Below are 14,430 nucleotides of genomic sequence, written 5' to 3'. Positions count from 1 at the left end.
TGTAATTTTATTTTAATTAAATCTGCATCTTATTTTTACCAAACTTTTTCCAAATAATTTTAGTGTAATAAATTTTATTTGGAAAATTAATATTTTAAAATAAATATTTTTCCAAATAGGGAAGTTTTAACACCATTTACTGAATTAGACACCTCTTTATGAGTTACTTGAAATGCCAAAATTTGCAAAGCAAATCTCTTTTCAGCATTTTTTTCTGATAACAGCTTTATTGAAATATAATTCACATACCATTTCATTCACCCATTTAAAATGTACAATTCAGGGGCACCTGGATGGCTCAGTCAGTTAAGCATCTGCCTTCGGCTCAGGTCATGATCCCTGGGTCCTGGGATTGAGCCCTGCGTTGGGCTCAGCAGGGAGTCTGCTTCTTCTTCTCCCCCTGCCCCCCCCACTCATGCTCTCTCTCTCTCAAATAAATAAATAAAACCTTTAAAAAATTTTTTACAATTAAAAAAATATAAAAAATAGAACATACAATTCAATGGTTTTTGGTAGATTCACAGAAGTGTGCAGTCACTGCCTCAAAAGGTTTTAGTATGTTTTCATCACCCCAAGAAGACATCTTGTACACATTTGAACACATTTTTATGTGCTTATTGGCTATTTGTGTACCTTCTTTGGAAAAATACCTATTCTCATCTTTTGCCTATCTTTCAGTTGGCTTATCTGCCTTTTTAATTGTTGAGTTGTAAAATGTCTTTATTCTGGATATTCAATCTTTATCAGATGTATTATTTGCAAATGTTTTTCCTCATTCTGTGGCTGTCTTTTCAATTTTTGATGGTGTCTTCTGAAACACAAGTTTTTAATTGTGTTTAAGTCCTATCATCAAGTTTTCCTTTGGTTGCTTGTGCTTTTCAAGTCATATTTAAGAAACTATGCCTAAATCAAAGTCATAAAGATTTACACTTATGTTTTCCTCTAAGAGCTTTATAGTTTAAGCTCTTACATTTAGGTTTATGATCCACTTTAAGTTAGTTTTTGTATATGGTGTGAGGTAGGAGCCCAACTTCATTCTTTTGCATGCGTACAGTTGTTCCAGCACCATTGGTTGAAAAGACTGCTCTTGGGTGGGGGGAGGGAGTAACAGGGTGATGGGTATTAAGGAGGGCACATCCTGTGATGAGCACTGGGTGCTATATGTAACTAATGAATCATTGACACTGTATCAAAAAACTAATGATGTACCATACAGTGGCTAACTGAACATAATTTAAAAAAGAAAAAAAGAAGACTGTTCTTTCCTTGTTGAATGCTCTTGACAGAACTGCCAAAAAACAATTACCCATAAATGTGCTCATTTACTCAGGACTCTCAGTTCTATTTCATAGATTGGTATGTCTTGTACCACACGGTCTTGATGACTGCAGCTTTCCAGTAAGTTTTAAAATTGTAAAGTGTGAGTCTTCCACCATTGTTCTCTTTTTTCAAGATCATTTTGGCTATCCTGAGTCCCTTAAATTTCCATATGAATTTTAGGATTGGTTTTTCAATTTCTACAAACAAAAATCCAACTGATAGGGGTTATAATGGATCTGAAGACCAATTTGGGAGGTGTGCCTTCTTTACAATATTAAGTCTTCCAATCCAGAAACAAAGGACATCTTTTCATTTATTTAGGTCTTCTTTAATTTTTCTTGATAGTGTTTTGTAGTTTTCAGGGTACAAGTCTTTTACTCTTTCGTTAAAAATACTCTTTCATGAGATACATTCCTAAGTATTCTATTATTTTGATAATAGTGTAAATAGAATTGTTTTTAATTTCATTTTTAGATTGTTCATTGTTAGTATATAAAAATGCAATTTATTTTTGTATATTGACCTTGTATTTTGTAACCTTGCTGAATTTATTATGTCTAATAGGTGGGTTTTTGTTTGTTTTGTTTTTGGTAGATTCTTTAGGAGTTTCTTTATGCAAGATCAAGTGATTTGTAAATAGAGGTGGTTTTATTTCTTCCTTTCCAATCCGGCTGTCTTTTTATTTCTTGCCTAACTGTCCTGGGTAGAAGCTCCAACATTTCTTATCTTAGGGGGAAAGTTTTCAGTCCTTCACCATTAAGTATATTAGCTATTCATAGTTGCTTTTATCAGGTTGAGGAAGTTCTCTGTTATTCCTAGTTTATTGATTTTTTTTTTAATCATAAGAGGATTTTGTGAAATGTTTTTTCTGCATATACCGAGATAATCATGTGATTTTTGTTCTTTATTTTATTAATATGGTGTATTACATTGATTGATTCTAGCACATTGAACCACATTGCATTCCTGGAATAAATTCTGCTTGATCATGGTGTATAATCACAAACTCATCCAAACAATAGAAGAAGGAACACTTTCCAACTAATTCTATTAACATGATACCAAAATCAGACAAAGGTATCACAAGAAAACTACAGACCAATATACCTGATAACCATAGATGCAAAAATCCTCAAGAAAATGTCAGCAAACCAAATTAGGAACATATAAAAAGGATTACAAATCATGACCAAGTTAGGAGAATGGGGAATGAGTACTACTGTGTACGGAATTCCTTTGGGGAGTGATGAATATATTCTGAAATTAGACAGTGATGATGACTGCACAATTTTGTGACTATACTAAAAATAATACCTATTAAAAGGACAAATATCATTTTAGTGAATTACATGCAATTTTTTTTAAAAAAGAAAGTTGCCTGCGCTCTATATTCTCTTTTCCTCTGTCCTACTGCCTGAAAGGTAGACATGATCAAGTTGGTGAAAAACATGTTAAGGGATGGTGGAGCAACAAGACGGCAGGAACCTGGGTCTTCAGGTAACCTTCTACATCAGACTGGCACAGCCCCATGCCTATAGGCTCAGACATTTACAAAAGAAAAAACAAACAAACAAAAAACACTAGTACCTGCTTTGTTTAGATCACTGTGATTAGGTTCCTGTTAAAGTATCCCATCCAATATCCTAATTAATTCAATTAGGCTGTTTCTACTTTTCATTACCACACACAATTCTGCAATGAATTCCTCATATACATATATATTTCCCTGGACATGTGTTAGAGTTTTTTTTTTTTTAGAGAATATACCTTGAAATGAAACTGTTGGGTTGTCAGGTGTGCACAGCTTCAGTTACACTTAATATGTCTGATTTATTTTCCTAAAGTGGTTGAACCAATTTTCTAGCAATGGGTAAAACTTAGCATTTTCTTGAATCCTCACCAACACTTGGGTCATACTGTTTTGCCAAACTGATAGGTGTGAAATGGTGTTCCATTATTGTTGTCATTTGAATTTCCCTGAGATTAGTGGAATTGAGCATCTTTTCACATTTATTAATCACTTGAGTTTTCTTCATGAATCACTTGTACATATCCTTTGCTCATTTTCCCATTATGTCATATACCATTGTCTTAATGATTTGTAGACATTTTCATTTTTGTTTATTGTTTATTACTTGTTTGGCTGTTATTTTCCACTAGAGTTTGGTTTATACTTCCACTTTGTTTATTATAATTTTAGTCATATAGAAATTATTTTAATGTCTTCAAATGTATCAATCTTCTCCTCTAATGATTTGTTCTTTTAGCCTCATTTCAGAAAATATTTCTTGGGGCGCCTGGGTGGCACAGCGGTTGAGCGTCTGCCTTTGGCTCAGGACGTGATCCCGGCATTATGGGATCGAGCCCCACATCAGGCTCCTCCACTATGAGCCTGTTTCTTCCTCTCCCACTCCCCCTGCTTGTGTTCCCTCTCTCGCTGGCTGGCTGTCTCTCTGTTGAATAAACAAACAAAATCTTAAAAAAAAAAAAAAAAAGAAAAAGAAAATATTTCTTAAACAAATGTCATAAAGGTATTTTCCCATGCCACCTCCTGAAAGTTTTATAGTTTTCATATTTAGTTTTTCTTCCATTTGGAACTGGTTCTTATGAGTGTGAAGTATGTGTCAAATTTTCTTTTTTGTGTAGAGCTAATTGTTCAAGCACCATTTATTCATAACTTCATTCTTTCCCTGATGAACTTCCCACATTTTCTATGTCTTTCAGTAAAACTTAACAATTGCTACTTTAATTCCACTGAGGATATAATCTTTATTATTTCACTCCTTTAAAATTTGTTGAGGCTTACTTTATGGCCCAGGGTATGATCAGTTCTTGTAAATGTTATACGAGCACTTAAAATAATGAGAACCTTGCTACAACTGGATACACTATTCTATATGTCAGTTGTGTCTGTTGTTAAACATGTTATTTCAATCTATTATATATGTATTGATATTACTTTTGTCTGACTGTTTATTAGTCACAAAAAGAGGTGTGTTAAAATCTCTATCATGATAGACCTGTGTATTTCTCCTTTGAGTTGTTTTATTTTTTTTTTAAGTATTTTGAGGCTATATTTTTAGGTATACCCCAGTATTTAACTGTTAATTTATGTTGAATTAAATTTTTTATAATTAGAAAATGTCCCTTTTTATCTAGTAACAATTTTTTTGCCTCAAAGTCTACTGTATATAATGCAGATATTTCAGCTTTTCTTTTGTCTTTTCTTTCTTTCTGATTGATGTTTATATGCGTATTTCCCCATCTTTTAACTTTCAACTGTTCTGTGTCCTTATATTTTATGTGTGATTATTAAAAACAGCATATATTTCAGTTTGTTTTTTTCCAGTCCACAATCTCTGTCTTTTAAATGGAAATTAGTCCGCTTATATTTAATATAATTACTTATAAATTGGGGTTTAAATGTACTATCTTATTATTTTTTTGTTGTTGTTGGTAATCCATCTGTCTACATTTCTTTTTCTCTTTTTCCTTGCCTTCTTTTGGACTGTTTGCTTTATATCATTTCATTTTCCCCACCTATTAATATACTTTTTTACTGTACAAATTCTTGAACTTCAACACAGAACTACTAAGTCAGAAACTGGAGTGGTGTTTCTGATTCAGTGGACCTATGATGAGACTTGAGAATGTGAATTTCTAGAAAATCACAGATGATACTGATGCTACTGGTCCACTGACCACACTTTGAGAGCCCTTGGTTTGCGGAATGAAATGGACTATATATAAGGAAATCAGCAAAGAGATATTGAAATAATCAAAGCAAATGATAATGTTCTTAACAGGACACTGGCAGTGAAATTTTTTATGAGTATTAATAGCAGAGAATAATAGTACCACTGAAAGAAACAAAAGGTTCCAGAATAGAAGCAGGTTTTAGAGAGATAAAGATGAATTTTGTTGCCATTTCTATCCTTGAAATAGAGAAAACAGAAGTAATTATAATCATCAGAATTGAGGATTTAGCATTCACTAATCAATACTATTTTCTGGTTTTCTATTCTTTAGAACTATTTTAAAATAAAGTTCTCCTGATAAAAACAATTATATAAATTAATTTATTACAGAAAAATTGGATTAAACTTACAAGACTTAAGATTTAAGTTTAGGATTTAATTTTCCCTAATGAGATGCATCATCAACATATGCTACTGCAATATAGTTAGATTACAACTAGCAAACTGGACATTGGATAAGGTTTCAAAGTCCACTTCAGTCTGCTGTATCAATCAGACGAATGATACAGAAGAATTAGATGAATGGATATTCCTTCACATGTACGTCAGAATACAGACAGACCTTCTAGTGACCCAATCTGCTGGATTCTGCTACAGAACAAGGCAAATGCATGAAATAAATTTATTTAAATTAGTTTATTTACAAAAATAGTCACCAATTAAATAATTTATATAACCCATGAATTTCAATTTATAACACTGGTTAATTTAAAATAAAAGAAGAGGATATGACTACAACTCAAAAGTACAATTTTTTACACAGTTACGTGTCCTAGAGAATAAGTCACAGCATGAGGAACAGCGAGAAACATACGTAATATTAAAAACCATTCTGTTCAGTATTTTACTTGAGTAATTACGGTAATTTTAATATAAATGTATATATTATTTATCTAGGAACTCAACTGAATATGAAACTCTACTAAAGACTGGAAAAAAAAATTGAACCAAGGTAAATAAAACGTGACATCTTCATTCAAAGATGAGTGCCAAAAAATGATTTAAATAAACAAAATGTGTCTCACACCATACACAAAGATAAACTCCAAATGCAAGAAAGACCTCAATGTGAGACAGGAATCCATCAAAATCATAGAGGAGATCATAAGCTGTAACCTCTTTGACATCGGCTACAGCAACTTTTTTCATGAAACATCTCCGAAGGCAAGAGAAACAAAAGAAAAAATGAACTTGTGGGACTTCATCAAGATAAAAAGCTTCTGCACAGCCAAGGAAACAGTCAAAAAAACTAAGAGGCAGCCCATGGAATGGGAGAAGATATTTGCAAATGACACTACAGATAAAAGACTGGTATCCAAGATCTACAAAGAACTTCTCAAACTTAATACATGAGAAACAAATAATCAAATCAAAAAATGGGCAGAAGATATGAACAGATACTTTTCCAATGAAGACATACAAATGGCTAACAGACACATGAAAAAGTGTTCAAAATCGTTAGCCATCAGGGAAATTCAAATCAAAACCACACTGAGATACCACCTTACACCAGTTAAAATGGCAAAAATTGACAAGGCAAGAAACAACAAATGTTGGAGAGGATGTGGAGAAAGGGGATCCCTCTTAACACTGTTGGTAGGAATGCAAGTTGGTACAGCCACCTTGGAAAACAGTGTGGAGGTCCCTTAAAAAGTTAAAAATAGAGCTACCCTAGGATCCAGCAATTGCACTACTGGGTATTTATCCTCAAGGATACAGACATAGTGAAGAGAAGGGCCATATGCACCCCAATGTTCATAGCAGCATTGTCCACAATAGCAAAGTTGTGGAAGGAGCTGAGATGCCCTTCAACAGACGAATGGATTAAGAAGATGTGGTCCATATAGACAATGGAATATTACTCAGCCATCAGAAAAACGATTACTCAACATTTGCAGCAACATGGACGGGACTAGAGGAGATTATACTAAATGAAATAAGTCAAGCAGAGAAAGACAATTATCATATGGTTTCACTCATTTATGGAACGTAAGAAATAGCAGGGAGATTGGTAGGAGAAGGGAAGAGAAAAATGATGGGGGTATAAACAGAAGCGAATGAACCACGAGAGACTATGGACTCTGGGAAACAAACTGAGGGCTTCAGAGGGGAGGGGGGTGGGGAATTGGGATAGGCCGGTGATGGGTCTTAAGGAGGGCACGTATTGCATGGAGCACTGGGTGTTATACGCAAACAATGAATCGTGGAACACTACATCAAAAACTAATGATGTACTGTATGGAGACTAACATAACATAATAAAAAACTATTAAAAAACTAATAAACAAAACGTGCCAACAACTTATAGAAAGCTTTATAACTGAGGTAAGTTTGTGAGAAAATAAATTCATTTTCCCCAAAATGTAACCAAAATACATTGTAACATAACAAATCTCTTTTGTAAAAGTAAAAAGTTTCTGATTAGTGTTTTAGATACATAATTTTGGGGGATCCTAGAAATAATTGAAATCTTCATAAACAACAAATATATTTCAGAGATGGATCACAATAAGTAACCTCAGACAGGAAAATCCTAGTAGTCCACAGATTAGATTGTTTCTAAAGAGCTATAATATTGGTGGATTCTTAAAGTTCTGACCCTAGCTTTAAATATCAAAGCATTATTACTCACCTACTCAATTATCTTCCTTGGCTTCTGTATTAGATTCCTATTGTTGCTGTAACACAAACTTAGTGGCTTAAACAACACAAAATTATTATCTTAAAATTCTAGTGGTCAGAATTCTCAAATGGGTTTCCCTGACCTAAAATCAAGACACCTGCAGGGGCTGTATTCTTATCTGGATTCTCTAAGGGACAATCTATTTTCTTGCGTTTTCCCACTTCCTTGCAAAGGGAAGCTGCCTCCATTCCTTGGCTCGTGGCCCCTTTCTGTATTCAAAGCTAGCAATGGCTGGTTGAGTCTTTCTCATATTGCATCACTCTGACCTCCTCTTTCCGCATTAAAGGACCCTTGTGACTACCCTACACCCTCCAGGATAATCTCTCTATTTTAATGTCCACTGATTAGCAAACTTAACTCCATCTGTAACTTTAATTCCCCACTGCCATAGAACATAAGATATTCACAGGTTCTGGGGATTAGGATGTGGACATCTTGGTAGAGGGGAGCATTATTCTTCCTATCAGGGTTTCCCAATGTCCCCAAACCCATGACGGCTGTCAAGGACTTGGGCATGATAGATCCCAATTTACTCTCCTGCTTTAGCCATAAGACTCCATTCTTTGTATCCGGTGCTCCAACCACATGGTCTATCTGGTGATTCCCCCCAACAGCCCGTACTCACATAGCTCCACAGCTTTGCTCTTGGCATTTTCTCTTCCTTAATGTTCTCTTCATTCCTCCCTACTTTTCCTCCCCAGATGAAAATCCTATTCATTCTCAAAATTTCATAGTAAATGTTTCATTCCCCATGAAGCTTTTCTCCTAATCTTTCCTCTAAATTTTTGTATCATGGTGTTTGTTCTTCCCTACAGAACTTAACAATGAATTTCCTTTGATAGTTATAAGTGTTCTCTGCTAGAGAACGCTCTCATTGAGGGCAGAAACACATGGATTCATCCTCACTTGTGTGTCTGATAGACATATCTAGGACTAAACTCTTGCTTTTCATTCATACTCCTCCAAAACTACTCTTTAGATTACCATCTAGTAAAATCACTTCCCTTCACCCGGTTGGGCTTACCACAAACTGTGGAGTCATCCTTGACCAGTCCATCAGTGAACTGCACCAGTGCTCCCTTCTGATCTCACTTATCATCCTCATTTGCCTACTGGACTCCTTGTTTTCAATCTTGCCCCTGTATCTCTCCACTGACATGCTCGAGCATGTGCATATGCATGGATACACACAAACACACACAAATTCTATTCTCAACTCAGCGTCCAGAGGGATCTTTTACATTGTGTAGAAGTCTAAGCCTAATTATAACTCAGTCCTGCTTAATGTCAGACAGCTTACCATCACACGTAGAATAGCATCCAAAATCCATATCATGATCTGTAAGGTGTAACCTCCCACTGTTTTCCATCTTGCTTGCTATAGTCCTGCCGCACTGTCATCCTCCCTGTCGCTCACATTAGCCTGGCAGCCACTTGCCCACAGCCTGTGCACTTGCTGTGCCCTCAGCCTGTGAAACACTCTTTCTCCAGACAGCCACATGATTGACTCTTTTATGTTCTTTATGCCTCTACTCATGTCCTCGTGTTCTTTGGGCCTCTGTACAAATGTCACTTAATCGACCATCCTATGCAAAAGGGTAGCCCTTCATTTCTTCCACCACTGTCTGTACCCTTACGCTGCTTGAATTTTCTTTACACACCTGCTATGACATGACATCACATTATAAATCTATTTCTTTTCTGCCGCCATCCACAGAAACATAAACTTCATCAGGGCAGACACTTTATTTTGCTTTCTGTTCTAGTCTCAGAACCTGCCAGTGTGCATAGCACAGAGTAGGCATTTAACAAAATTAAATGAATAAACTTATCTTTGTACGTCCTCCTGTTTCTAGCTCTGTTCTTTGACCACAGATGCTAAGCAAGTATTGGCAGAATTGGATTTTACTTACTTACCAAAAGTTACTTAATATAATTACCAGAGGAAAAAACCATAGCAAACCACTTTTATCATGGAGTATTTCTCTATGATAGGCAGTAGAGAAATTGTCACAACTCAGCTTAGCCTTTTATTACTTAGTTTTCATATGACGGACCTCCCTAGGTCACAAAGTATATCACACCGAATATTTATTTCAAGGATGGAGTTCAGAAATTAACCCCAGCAATAAAGAAAGTGGGGGTAATCAGAAGGGGAAATGAAGCATGAGAGACTATGGACTCTGAGAAACAAACTGAGGGCTTCAGAGGGGAGGAGGGTGGGAGAATGGGATAGGCTGGTGATGGGTAGTAAGGAGGGCACGTATTGCATGGTGCACTGGGTGTTATACGCAACTAATGAATCATCGAACTTTATATCAAAAAATAAATAAATAAAAATAAGAAATTAAAAAAAAAAAAAGAAATTAACCCCAGCAGACCACCCTGCCTACACAGGATGTGTGGCTGGGGAGTGGGGGACGGGGGTTTGGGACATGCTAGTATGGATGTGAAGGATACCAAGAAGGTGACTGCAAGCCGCAAGAGCACAGTTAGGGACACCCAGTTTGGGGGCATACACTCCAAGTCTAAAGCATTTCTTCTCTTCAATGAATTTCTCTTTCATAATACTGGTTTCTTAGAAACAGACTTTCTTCCTTTGTGTCTAGGTTTTTCAGACCAGAGAAAGAAATAAAAAAAAAAAAAAACAACTCAGAACAAAAATAAAACATATAGCCTCTAATCACCCACTCTCTTGTTGCACATACAAGAAGTAGTTTAAAAATTCATCTTCTCTTTGCCACCCAGTGTATACATTGATGCAAAATCAAATGTCTGAAACTGTGTAAGTTCATTCCATTTATGCTATACCCATTTTATTTTATTTTATTTATTTTATTTTATTTTTAAAGATTTTATTTAGAGAAGAAAGAAAGCAGGAGAGCACAGAGGGAGACTGAGAGGGAGAAGCAGGCTCCCCACTGAGCAGAGAGCCCCATATGGGGCTCGATCCCAGGACCCTGAGATCATGCCCTGAGCTGAAGGCAGACACTTACCCGACTAGGCCACCCAGGCGCCCCTATACTAAACCAATTTTAAATGATCATTTCTACACTTATGTAGAATTTCCTTGGGTCCCTCCTTTTATACCAGCTCCCTGTACTCGGTAGCATCACTAACACCTTTTGACCGAAACACACAAATATTAATCACAACGAATCCTTTTGGTTATTTTACCTTTCTTGCACAATTGATGAGTATGTTTTCTAAGCCACTGGTTTTTGACTCTGTCTACAGATTAGAATTAGTCACAGAACTTTTTTCAAAAACACCAAGGCTCAGGACTCCCCCAAGACCTGAGGGCAGGACCCAAGCTTTGGAATCTCTTTTTAAAGTTCCCCCCAGTGATTCTCTGGCATGGCCATGGTTAAGAACCGAAGCTCTTAGCCCACACAACTGTAAGCCCCTCAGAAATAATGCGGTGATGGGAAGAGTAGCAAGGGGAAGGTGATGCCACATTTAGGTTTCACTATGGCTAAATCCCAGAGTGGGCCATCGCCCCATGTTTAACTAGTTGACTTGAATACTATATTACATGACTGGATAGATGTAGTGATTACCCTTGACAATGTGCATGGGATTCAAAACATAAATAAGCTGAACGGCACTTAAAGATACTTTAAAGAGAGTATTAGTCAAAGGTCACATTTATACACACTATCTTCTTTGGTAGTCTGTGGCTTAAGAAATTATACATTTGCAATATTCTTTTCCTTTCCCTGACTTTTAACTATAATTAATGCAGCAGAGTCAAGCGGGGGGGAGTCCTTGTTCTTTCTCCCCGCCCCCCCCCCAAGAAGTGATTTCCTAAATGGTTTCTTGTATAGCGGGTCGCAAAGAAGAAAAGACTGAAGGTGATTAGGATCCATGACACTGAAGGGAATCCAGACATTCTACAAAGGGCCTTCGATAAATAGGCAATTAAGGCGAAGAAAAGATGTAGGCACCCAAGAGGCAACAGAAGAGGGCAATGTGTATTGCCTAATTACAAGAGTACTGTGGACACATTCTGCTTCTGTACCAGACTCTGGCATGATATTCCGGCTATGTTGAATTTTTCCATCACTAATTGCTTACGACAATTTCCAAATTGAGCATTTAATTGTCCAAAAGTAGAAAGGTGACTGCAAAAAAACCAAACTTAGGCTCTATAAATGCTATAATGTAATCCTAATTTGGATTAAGAGATATATACTGACTGGGGCAGCTGAGGAAACCTTGACTAAATGGACGGGCATTGTAGTTCATCACTTTTTGGTAGCATAAATATCTTTCTCTAGCTCCATCATTTCTTGAATACTTTACTTTATAAAATGTCATTTTGTTCAGATACTTCTTCAAAACAATTTTTGCCAGGATCTGAACTGGCACTGAAGAAAACAGATTATTTGCAACAAAAAGAGAGAGAAAAATTGAAGTATTACATAAAGCATTATGACTGCTTCCAAGTGATTTTAAAATCTATGTCCTAATGATCTCAATTTACTTTTTCTGCCAGATCCTTCAAAATTGCCTGGAAATTACAAAGCAGGCTTTTTGCAGTAAACTCTAACCTCTCAATGTCTTGATTAGATATTAGCCATTTACAGTATATGTGTAGGTATTATATTATTAGTGCCTGAAACACTATCTTAAACTAATTAGCAGTGTTTAACCAATTATAACAATGCCTCCTAAATGATGAATTACCATATAATTTCTAAATCACTGTTACTGCTTGGCACCATCTTCCATATTACTGGTTTAATCCTGAAAAAAAAAATGTGATGTTTCTAAAACTCTAAGATCTCTTTGAAATTCCTGAGTTTTAGCAGATTAATTTAACAAATGTTTTTGAGACATGGCTTCTTCAAGACATTGACCATTATACCTTACCTAATCTGTATTTTTATATTTACTTTTTATATATTATCTTCATTTTTAGGTAAATGAATATACATTCGTCAGCAGGAGCACATCTTTTTTTTTTTTTTTTTTTTAAAGAGAAGTCATATTTAAAAAAAGGAATTCCTTTTTTAAAATTTCCCAAATTCAAGAATTTACTGTTTAGGAAACAAGAGTTTTACTGCAGAGAAATAGTAAGTTTGTTTTAAGTTCTCTTAAAATGCTAACATAGAAGTGTTTTCTTTTGTATTAACACATCTTGTCACATTTAACAAAGTTTTCCTGTGTACACAAGAGTCATTCCCTTTTGCAATATTTTTCTGCCTGATCTTTGGGCAGAGCCCTCACAAAGAGAGAAAACGACAGTAACTTTAAAGAAGAAACACACCTTTACTCCATAGTTAAACGGCTAGAATAGTAAAAACAGACCAAGAGAAGATAAAAAACAAATGTCTTCTTGCAGAAACAGGTGCACTACAAAGCTCAATTAGTTCACAGACCGAGGACACTGCTTTTTATAAGTTTTTTTCTCCGCTGGGAACAGTTTTCTGAGTCTCCCTCTCTCTACTCTCCATCCCTCGAGTCCTAACCAGGTTTTCTCTTTTTTGCTTGAGAGAACGAAAAAAGTTGCCAGGGAAGGAATATTCGGTGCATTTCACGAAGGGTTTTCTATTTTCAGTAAGTTTTACCGTTCTCCAGATGGCTCCCGATAGTCTCTAGACACACAGAGTCACCAGGCTTCCTCGCGACCCTTTTGAGAATATATTTCATGAAAATCAGGAGCTCTCTGTACCCCCCAAAACCAGAATTTCGCGTGTGATTTCCACGTCGTTTTCGACCCTCATCTTTGCATCCCAAGTTAAAAACGTCTGTTTAGAGTTGACAGGCAAGGAAGCCTCTAACATCTTCCAAGGAGCCTAAAAGACCCCCTCGACCTCCCAAAGCGAGTGCTGGACGCCGCCAGTGGGAGCTCAGATCTTGACCGTGCGCCCGGGTAGGTGGATCCCTGCTACCCACTGGCTTTTATGGGAGGAAAAGTTAACTTTCGGCTCCTTGCAAGTCTCCGAAGTCCGTCTCACTGTAGGCGCCGGACTCTGCTGGGCCAAGGTCTCAAAATGTGAGACCAGACAAGAGAAATGTGTAAAGAAAACCTCAGGGCACCACAAGTCGCCGCATGCAAACCCATCTGAAGGACCGGGCCCCGGGACTCCCGGCTGTGCCCACTGTGGGTTTCAGTACAGCCTCCAACGCCCCCGTCTCCTCCGAGGAACGAGAGCATACCTCCAGCGCACCCTGCGCGGCGTCTGACACCGAGGCTCCCCCAAACCTCAAGACCTCGGCAGGAGCCAGGCATCCCTCGCAGGGCGTCCTTACCTTGGGGTTGGTCAGGAGCTGGTGCTCGTCGCTGTGCAGCAGCGCTCTGGAGTTGGACTCGGAGTTGTTCACGTAGACCTGGACGCAGGGGTACTGCGAGGTGCCCCTGCAGTCGGCGCCACAGGTGAAGGTGCACTCAAAGACCTCGCCGATCTGCTGCACCGACAGCACCGTGCAGTTGGCCGCCGTGGCTTGCAGATCCTGCAGCGCGGGACTGAGCCAGCAGAAGCCGAAGATAAAGAGCGACACGACGCCGGAGATGATGAGAAACAAGCCGAGCCGGATGCTCTTGTCCTCGGCTTCCGTGTACTCGTAAGCCACCCGGAGCTTCGCCATCGCCCCCCACTCGGGCGGCTGGCGCGCTCCCCCCGCCCCCTCCCGCCCCCGGCGCCGAGCCCGACTGCCTCGGGG

The 14,430-nt window shown here is 37.6% G+C and overlaps 1 protein-coding gene across 3 annotated transcripts in view; it reads right to left on the bottom strand.

Annotated features, from left to right (window-relative positions):
- Window positions 1-14,423, bottom strand: part of KCNMB4 (potassium calcium-activated channel subfamily M regulatory beta subunit 4) — a 111,495-nt gene extending 97,072 nt beyond the window's left edge. For all 3 annotated transcript variants that reach the window (XM_034644450.1, XM_034644449.1, XM_019802731.2), the window contains exon 1: window positions 14,020-14,423. In XM_034644450.1, coding sequence (XP_034500341.1) covers window positions 14,020-14,355 — 336 coding nt within the window. In that variant the 5' untranslated portion in view covers window positions 14,356-14,423. The remainder of the gene's footprint in view (window positions 1-14,019) is intronic.
- Between the last annotated feature and the right edge of the window lie 7 nt (window positions 14,424-14,430).

Source organism: Ailuropoda melanoleuca, chromosome 15 (genome assembly GCF_002007445.2).
Source record: "Ailuropoda melanoleuca isolate Jingjing chromosome 15, ASM200744v2, whole genome shotgun sequence".
Taxonomy (NCBI): domain Eukaryota; kingdom Metazoa; phylum Chordata; class Mammalia; order Carnivora; family Ursidae; genus Ailuropoda; species Ailuropoda melanoleuca.
Note: the sequence above shows the minus strand (reverse complement) of the source record. Positions and strands in the feature narration are given on the sequence as shown.